Genomic DNA, 10,000 nt, shown 5'->3' with positions numbered 1-10,000 from the left:
TTATGTACTATGTCTTAAGTAAGTTATCTAATTAGTTATTCTTCATTTTCATAATTGTATAATTTCAAGATTATATATCATGTCTGACATAATTGATCTAATTAGCCATTCTTCATCAGGTCTATCATCAACATGCAATTTCATCCTGAGAGAATATCCCAAGATAATCTTAATTTCATCACTGGCAACTGCAAAATATAAAGATTATATGATATTAACCTTTTCTGTTTCTTTATTTGTTATTCTACCTATCTTTCTACCTATATTTATCTATTCATCTGTCTACCTACCTACCTATCTACCTATCTATCTATCTATCTATCTATCTATCTATCGATTTACATATCTATCTATCTATCTATCTATCTATATGCCTGTCTACCTACCTACCTATCTATCTACTGTCTACCTATCTATCTGCTGTCTACCTATCTATCTATATATCTACTCATCTACCTACCTATCTATCTACTGTCTACCTATCTATCTGCTGTCTACCTATCTATCTATATATCTACTCATCTACCTACCTATCTATCGATCTGTCTATATAACTATATTATATTTCATTATCTCTCCTGTAAGGTTCAAGATATGTTTTATTATCATTTTCTATCAAATAAATATCTTTATCTTACATAGTATACTATTAGGCATAATTGTTTAAGTTCACTATTGCTGGTTAATTGCTGGCAATAATTGTCATGAAAGTCATTAGGTAGCTAATTAACGTTTAGCCAAAAATATATATATTAAATAGGTAGTCCTATATGTCCAGATACATTATCACATTTCTTCTGTATTTTATATACAATTATGTTGATAAAGATTATCAATAATCCTTACTAGACATAAGTAGTAATAAAATACATTGATTATGACTAAGTTATTTATTGCATCTTCAATAATTGTGCAAGATGAGTCTATTGATCAACATGACAAAAGATGCAACTTTTTCAATGTCACTTTTGGTATTTCATTTTTGTTGTTCTTGTGTATGATTTCCTTCGTATCTATTATTTTTTATTTGATTTATCTGTCTACTTATGTACTATCTATTCATCTATCTACTTATCAGTTTATGTAATTATTCACTTATTTACATAATTTTCATTCATTAATCATTCGTTTACTTATCTATTCATATATCTCTATATTCATTAATTCATTAATGCATCCATCTATCCATCTCTTTCTCTATTCATCCATACATCCATCTATCCATCTCTTTCTATATTCATCTATACCTCTATCTATTCATCAATTCCTCTATTCATCCATCTATCTATCTATTCATCAATTCCTCTATTCATCCATCTATCTATCTATTCACCATTTCCTCCATCTATCTATCTATCTATCTATCTATCTATTCATCAATTCCTCCATCTATATATCTATCTATCCATCTCCATCTATCTATCTATCTATCTATCTATCTATTCATCAATTCCTCCATCTATCTATCTATCCATCATTTCCTCCATCTATCTATATATTCATCAATAACTCCATCTATCTATCTATCTATTCATCATTTCCTCCATCTATATATCTATGTATCCATCAATTCTTCCATCTATCTATCTATCTATCCATCAATTCCTCTATTCCTCCATCTATCTATCTATCCATCAATTCCTCCATCTATCTATCCATCCATCTATCCATCTATCTATCCATCCATCAATTCCTCCATCTATCTATCCATCCATCTATCCATCCATCAATTCCTCCATCTACTTATCTATCCATCCATCTATCCATCATCAACCCATCAACCTGATCACCACAAACTCACATCCACATTCTTGGTAAGATCGTGCTTGTCGATATTAGCCGTGAGGAAAGCGGACACGCCCATCTCGAGGGCGTGGGTGTGTGGGTCGTGGGCGTAGTGGTCTTGGCTGTGGATGTCTCCCGTGGGCGGCGGGGGCGGGACTTGCATCACGCGCCGGACTTCATCTCTGAGTGAAGCTGCGGAGGCTGCGGCAGAGCGGAAAGCCAGCTGGAAGATGGGTTTGTTGTTAGTTTGTGTGATGTGATGTGTTGTGAGGTGGCGAATGGGTGTATAGGAAGTATATATGATAAATGAGAGGAAAGGGAGGATGGAATGAAAGAAGGGAAGAAAGGAAGAAGAAGAAGGAATGAAAGAAAGAAAGAGAAGGAATGAAAGAAAGAAAGAGAAGGAATGAAAGAAAGAAAAAGAAGGAGGGAGAGAAAGAACGAAAGAAAATGATGAAGGCAAGAAAGAAAGAAAAGAAAGAATGAAAGAGAGAGACAAAGAAAGAAAGAATAATAAAAAAAAATATATATACACACACTACATAATCGTCTAAAATAATTACACTGAAGTTATAATGGCATTTTATATTAACGACTAAGTAAACAAACATTTATGAGTTACAGTCAAAGTATAAAGTCACCAATATGTTGCAATGAAAATGAATCAATATGCACAGAGAAGAACCCCCCCCCAAACCCCACCCCTCCACCGTACCCCCAAAGCCCCCCTTACCAACTCCTACCAACCCCATCACCCTACCCCCTACCACCCTACCCCCACCCAACCTCTTACCCTACCCTCACCCCCCCCATCACCCATCCACCCACCCCATCCCACCCCACCTTCCACCGTACCCCTACCCACCCCACCACCCTACTCCCACCCAACCTCCCACCCCTCCATCCTACTCCCTACCCTAACACCCCCTTACCACCCCCTACTAACACCACCTTCCACCGTACCCCTACCCACCCCACCACCCTACCCCCACCCAACCTCCCACCCCTCCATCCTACCCCCTACCCTGACACCCCCTTACCACCCCCTACCAACACCACCACTCTACCCCCACCCCACCTCCCACCGTATCCCCACCCACCCTACCACCCTCACCCCCACCACCCAACCTCCGACTACCACCCCAACCCCAACCCCCACCATCCTCAAAACCACCCCACCATCCCTCCACCTAACCTCCCACCCCCCCACCCTCACCCCCACCACCCAACCTCCGACCACCACCCCAACCCCCACCCACACCATCCTCAAAACCACCCCCATCCTCACCCTACCCACTCCACCCCCACCACCCTCAAAACCACCACCACCAACCAACCTCCCACCCCCTTACCCTACCCCACCCACCCACCCCATGCCCCACCCTCACCCACCCTACCACCCTACCCCTACCCACCACCCTCAAAACCACCCCACCCTCACCCTACCCACCACAACCTACCCCACCCATCCACCCCCACCCCCACCCTCACCCTACCCCACCCCACCCACCCCTACCACCCAATCTCCCACCCACCCCTACTACCCAACCTCCCACCCACCCCTACCACCCAACATCCCACCCACTTACCCCACCACCCCCACCACCCTCAAAACCACCCCACCCACCCAACCTCCCACCCACCCCTACCACCCAACATCCCACCCCCTTACCCCACCACCCCCACCACCCTCAAAACCACCCCACCCACCCCTACCACCCAACCTCCCACCCACCCTTACCCCACCCCCCCACCCTAACCCTAACCCACCCCCTTACCCCACCCTAACCCTAACCCCCACCCTCAAAACCACCCCCTTACCCCACCCTAACCCTAACCCCCACCCTCAAAACCACCCCCTTAACCCACCCTAACCCTAACCCCCACCCTACCCACCCCACCCCCAACCCCACCCTAACCCTAACCCCCACCCTACCCACCCCACCCCACCCCAAACCAACTCACCACAACGACACTGAAGAGCAGCTTCGACTTGAGTTCCTCCGCGTTCTTGAGGTCCGGAAGGGCATCCAGGGCGTCGAGCGTATCTACCCTGGCCTGGGCGTAGAGGTTGCCATAGCGACGGACGAGGGCGGAAGGACGCCGCTCCCCTAGGCTGAGGTTCTCCACGCGCCCGCCGCCGCCGCCGCTTCGCTCCACGCCGCGGGAGGCCCTTTCGCCCAGTCTGGGGGGGAGGACAGGGGGGGAAGGGGGTTAGAGAGAGGGGGAGTATGTGGGAGGGGGGGTTGGGGGGTTAGAGAGAGGGGGAGTATATGGGAGGGGGGGAAGGGGGTTAGAGAGAGGGGGAGTATGTGGGAGGGGGGGAAGGGGGTTAGAGAGAGGGGGAGTATATGGGAGGGGGGGAAGGGGGTTAGAGAGAGGGGGAGTATGTGGGAGGGGGGGAAGGGGGTTAGAGAGAGGGGGAGTATATGGGAGGGGGGAAGGGGGTTAGAGAGAGGGGGAGTATGTGGGAGGGGGGGAAGGGGGTTAGAGAAAGGGAGAGTATATGGGAGGGGGGGAAGGGGGTTAGAGAGAATGGGAGTATATGGGAGGGGGGTCGGTGGAGGGAATGCAGGGAAGGGAGGGCGTTATGCAGGGGAGGGGGTATGCAGGGGAGGGATGCGGGTTTAGGGGGAGGGATGGGGTTTGGAGGAGGGGGTAGTAAGCAGGGGAGGGAGAGGGGTTTGGGGGGAGGGATTGGGTTTGAGGGGAGGGGGTAAGCTGGGGAAGAAGAGGAGTTTGGGGGGAGGGGGTAAGCAGGGGAGGGAGAGGGGTTTGGGGGGAGGGATTGGGTTTGGGGGAGGGGGTAAGAAGGGGAGGGAGAGGGGTTTAGGAGGAGGGGGTAAGCAGGGGAGGGAGAGGGGTTTGGGTGGAGGGGGTATGCAGGGGAGGGAGAGGGGTTTGGTGGGAGGGATGGGGTTTGGGGGGAGGGATGGGGTTTAGGGGGAGGGGGTAAGCTGGGGAGGGAGGGGGGTTTGCTGGGGAGGGAGGGGGGTTTGGGTGAAGGGGGAAGAGATAGTATGAAGGAGACTGCAAGTGGGTTAGATAGAGGGGGAGGGGGAGTATGAAGGGGTGGAAGGGAGGTTAAGAGGGGGTGGGGGCATGGGGGAGGAGGGAGGGGGTTTGAGTAAGACAGGGGGTTATAAGAGGGGAGTAGAAAGGGAGAGGGGAAAGGAGGGAGGAGAATATCGCAAAGGGAGATTTTCTGAACAGGAAGTTGTTAACATAACATAGTTCGGGGGAATATAAAACTACAATTAACACTTATTATATCTGATATTACTCTTCATCACTACTAAAACGGTTTTCGTTACCAATAATAATAATGCTACTATTTTCGTTATTACTACTACTAGTAGAATCGCAACAACTACTACTTTTCATAATATTGCCACAACCACCACCACAACCAAAAAACAGTACCACCATCAAATCTAAAAAAAAGAAAGAAAAGTACTAATCATACTACCATCATCAAGTCTAAAAAAAATAAAATAAAAACAATCTCCATAAAATCTATAATATATATATATATATATATTTTTTTTTTTTTTTTTTTTTTTTCTTTTTTATATATATATATACACACACACATATATATATATATATATATATATATATATATATATATATATAATATATATATATATATATATATATATATATATACATATACACACACATATAAAATGAGCAATCAACTAGAGAAAATCTTGCAGAACTAACCTCTCCTTGAGCTTCTTCTCTCGCTCTTGCATGTGCAAAATGGTCTGCCGTGCCTTCGTGATCTCTGCTCGCAGTGTCTCCACCTCCTGACGCAGTGCAGCGGATTCCCTCGCTCCTGTAGAAGGGAGTGGCGTTAGGTCTGTTAGTAGGTTAGTGATATATGGGTCTCTTTTTTCTCTTATTCTTTTTCTGATTATGTAGCTTTATTTTCCTTCTCTAAGATTTATCTGTTCTCCTCTTCTTCTTTCATCCTATACTTGTCTATCCTTCCCTGAAATAAAAACAAAAACTCTTCGCCTACCTCTTTTTATCTATCTATCTGTATATCTATTCTCTTTTTCCTCTTCCTCCTCCTCTTTCTCCTTCTCCTTCTCCTTCTCCTCCTTCCGTCTATCTTTCCTTATTCACCTCCATTGAAAAAACTCCTCTTCTATCTAATTTATCAATTCCCTTGTTACTTCTCCCTTCTTCCAAATAGCCTTATTCCCCTCCTTCTTTCCTTCCTTCATTTATTCATTATTTTCTTCATCAGTCCTCACTTCTTTCACGTTTCCACTTTCCTCCTCCTTCCCTCTTTCCTCTCATTCTTACCCCCTCCTTCCCATCCTCTTCCTTTTTACCCCTTCCTTCCCTCCCAATTTCCAATCCCCACCCCTCCTCCCCTATCCACCCTCCCCACCTCTCGTCCTCCCCCATCCACCCCTCCTCCGTCCCTATCCATCATCCCCCATCTACCCCCTCCCCATCCTCCTCCTCCTACCCCCCCTCCTCCACACCAGTCTAACCCCCCTTCCTCCTCTCCTCACCATCCACCCTCCCCCTCCAATCCACCCCAATCCACCCCAGTCTAACCCACCCTCTCCACCCCCTCCTCCTCCTCCTACCCCCTCCTCCACCCCAGTCTAACCCCCCCCCTTCCCTCCCCCCACCCCAATCCACCCACCCCAGTCTAACCCCCCTTCCTCCTCTCCTCCCTATCCACCCTCAATCCCCCCTCACCCCCTAATCCACCCTCAATCCTCCCCCATCCACCCCAGTCCAACCCCCTTCCCTCCCCCCACCCCAATCCACCCACCCCAGTCTAACCCCCCTTCCTCCTCTCATCCCCATCCACCTTCAATCAATCCCCCCTCACCCCCTACTCCCCCCCCTCCCCCACCCCAATCCCCCTCACCCCCCAATCCCACCCCTCCACCCCACCCTAATCCACCCACCCCTCCACCCCACCCCCCAATCCACCCCAATCCCACCCCTCCACCCCACCCTCACCCTCCACCCTCACCCCCCAATCCCCCCCAATCGACCCCAATCGACCCCCACCCCACCCTATTCCCCCTCCCCTCCCCACCCCAAGACTCACCCGCAGTCACCGGGAGCTCGTGTCCCTTCCCGCAGCGCACGCTCACGCCGGAGGCCACGCCGGACGTTGACGAAGACGCAGACGAAGACGACGAAGTCACCTCGCCGTTCTTCCGGGTTCCTTCGGGTGTCGGCGAGTCGCTCTTGTGGTCGCCGCCGCTGGCTTGGCTCTGCGTGTCCGAGGACCTGCGAAGAGGCGGTTGGGGGTTATTGCGATTGATGGATGGATTGAGTGGAAAGAAAGAAAGAAAGAAAGAAAGAACAAAAAAAAAAAAAAAAAAAAAAAAAAAAAAAAAAAAAAAAATATATATATATATATATATATATATATATATATATATATATATATATATATATGTATGTATAAAGAGATAGATATAAAAGGAAAAAAAACGGATAGATATATAAAAAGACAAGAGCAAACACAAAAATCTGATAGATATATAAGCAGACAAAAACAGATAGATATATATAGAGAAGAAGAAGAAGAAAAAAAAACAGATAGATATATAAAGAGACAAAGAGACAAAAAAAAAAAAAAAAGATAGTTATATAAACAAACAAACAAAAAAACAAAAAAACAAACACAGATATACAAGCAGACAAAAAACAAAAAAACAGATAGACATATAAACAGACAAAAAACAAACAAACAAACAAAAAAACAGACATATATATACAAAAAAAAAAAAAAAAAAAGTGAAAAACCCATAAACAAACAAACATCTCCTTCCGAGATGTTGCAAGCGACTCAACTCACCCCGAAGACACGCCGGAGGAACAAGCTCCTGCAGCCATCCCGGCGGTTGAAAACGGCAAGGAACTGCGGATGCCAACACGGGCTCGATCGCGGACTGGAAGGAGAAGAAGGAGGAAGGAGATTAGGTTGGGGTTTGAAGCTAGGGGGAGGGGGGAGGGGGGAGAGAGGAGTGGGGGGGGGGAGAGGGGTGTGTGTGAGTGGGGAGGGGAGAGAGGAAGGGGGGATTTTGGTGGGGGGAGAGGGGAGAGGGGGGGGATTTTGGGGGGAGAGGGGGGGATGGGGGGGGGGGGGGGGGAGGGGAGAGGGGAGGATTTTGGTGGGGGGGGAGGGGAGAGTGGGGTAATTTTGGGGGATGAGGGGGGGATTTGGGGAGGGGGAAGGGGTTGATTAATTATGGGGGAGGGGGTGAAATCCACCTGAAATTCTCCTTCAGGTCTGAAATTCGTTAGAACAATGATTATAAAAGCAAGGATAATGATGTTGCAACCATGATAGTAATCATAATATATACGTACTTATATGTGTATATACACACATGTGTATGTGTGTATGTATATGAATACATGCATATATAGTGCTTGCGTAAAACTGCCTTTCCCGCAACTGCGCAACTCGTCCTGTTACCATGACAACCCCGTATAAACAAACCCCCTTTTCCTTGTAAGTTCAACTCGTCAACAAGATAGCCAGACGCCCTTCGTCATACCTGGAGGAGTCACGACATACTGGTGGACGTAAGCACACCTATCGTCCCGCTTCTCTTCATCGCCAGCTCTTTTCTCTTCCTTCGCTATCGCTCCGTCTTCTGACCTCCTTCGCCAGATGGGTTCTTGATTGTGTGAGCAACATGGCTTTAACACCTGTCCCTCGCTTTCTTTGTGGGTTGTTACTCCTCCACTTCCCTTTTCTTCCTTCCCTTTTCTTTCGTCTCCTCTTCCTCTTCCTCCTCCTCCTGCTGCTGTTGCTGCTGTTGCTGCTGCTACTGATCCACTTCCTCCTCCTCCTCCTCCTCCTCCTCCTCCTCCTCCTCCTCCTCCTCCTCCTCCTCCTCCTCCTCCTCCTCCTCCTCCTCCTCCACCACCACCAACTCCTACAGCAGAAACACCATCACCGCTACGCCGCCTTCTACAGGGGGGTACTACTACAGCAGGAGCTCTCGTACAGGCGTGAGGACACTCGACTTCCGTCTCTAGGGAAGAGTGGAAGACCTCGCTGGGGATGTCCGAAAGCGATGCCGAGATTTTCGAGAAGAATCGGGAGGTGCTGCCTTTCTTCCGGCGAGGAGAGAACACAGCCAGTTGCTTGCCGAACATATTGCTTTGGATTTTGGGATTTCTGATTTTTTTATTTTCTTTTTTTTAAGTTTCAGTCTTTTTTTTTCTTTGTTATTCTAGCTTTTTGGGGTTTTGTGATGGGGTTTTGTTTTCAAGTTTCATTGTTATTATTTATTTTTTTCTTTCTTTCTTTCTTTCTTCTTCTTTCTTTTAGCTTTTTTTTGTTTCGTGTGTTTTGGTTTTCACGTTCTTCAGTTTCATTTTTTTTGTGTTCTTGTTTTGGTTTTCACGTTCTTCAATTTCTTTTTCTTGTAACCCTTTTAGTTTTTGGTATTCCTTTGTCTCCTTAATCTTTTTTCCTTATGTTTATCTATTTCCTCCTCCTTTTTTCTTTCTTTTTATCTATTTCCTCCTCCTTTTTTCTTTCTTTTTATCTATTCTCTCTTCAGTTTCTTCCTAAAAGTACTTTTTAACGATATTTTCTCATATCCTTTCCGTACAACACAACCATTCTTAAACCCAATTCGCCTTTTATCAATTTTGCCTTTTGACTTTCACTCATAGATTAATACTTATCACTTTCACAAGATCACCATTCACAAAACTTAGTAACAATAATAATAAAGAACTGTCATTATGAGTACGTACATGATTAAGACTAACACACTGCTTAAAAGGACCATGCACAGCACGCACAACATGTCACAGTCACCTCGCCATGCCATCATGCACAGATATAAATAGAAAATAAATTATTAGGCCTTTTCTGTTGGTTGATATAAAGCGTTGGCACGCGTCACGTTTATGCCACAGTGACCAGAGGGAGACTGACCCTTGAGTGCCTGAAGGTCACGTGGTCTGTGTGGCACTGTTGTCTCGCGCTATCTTTCTCTCTGTCTGTTTTCTTTTCCTTTTTCTCTCTCTTTTTCTATTTGTTTCTCTCTCTCTCTTTTTTATTTCTTCATTTCTCTATTTCGCTTGTTCTTTTCTTTAAGTTTCTCTTTCTTTTTCTCTTTTCGTTTTTTCTAATTATCTCTGTCTCTCTTTCTTTTTCTCTTTATTTCCCTATTTTTCTCTCTCTTTCTCTCTTCATTTC

At 46.1% G+C, this 10,000-nt stretch overlaps 1 protein-coding gene across 2 annotated transcripts in view; it reads right to left on the bottom strand.

Moving 5' to 3' along the window:
* Window positions 1–10,000, bottom strand: part of LOC122260256 (uncharacterized) — a 213,206-nt gene that overhangs the window by 2,187 nt on the left and 201,019 nt on the right. For both annotated transcript variants that reach the window (XR_015192551.1, XM_043027442.2), the window contains exons 3-7: window positions 7,631–7,724; window positions 6,872–7,056; window positions 5,512–5,626; window positions 3,751–3,970; window positions 1,802–2,008 (exon numbers count right to left, since the gene is read on the bottom strand). Coding sequence is in view for 1 of the 2 variants with exons in the window: in XM_043027442.2 (XP_042883376.2) it covers window positions 1,802–2,008; window positions 3,751–3,970; window positions 5,512–5,626; window positions 6,872–7,056; window positions 7,631–7,724 (821 nt within the window). In the remaining variant the exon portion in view is untranslated. The remainder of the gene's footprint in view (window positions 1–1,801; window positions 2,009–3,750; window positions 3,971–5,511; window positions 5,627–6,871; window positions 7,057–7,630; window positions 7,725–10,000) is intronic.

The sequence above is a fragment of the Penaeus japonicus genome, unplaced genomic scaffold (genome assembly GCF_977035675.1).
Source record: "Penaeus japonicus unplaced genomic scaffold, GWHDUDI00000001_assembly GWHDUDI00000003, whole genome shotgun sequence".
Classification (NCBI taxonomy): domain Eukaryota; kingdom Metazoa; phylum Arthropoda; class Malacostraca; order Decapoda; family Penaeidae; genus Penaeus; species Penaeus japonicus.
This window is presented reverse-complemented; position numbering and strand designations above follow the sequence as displayed.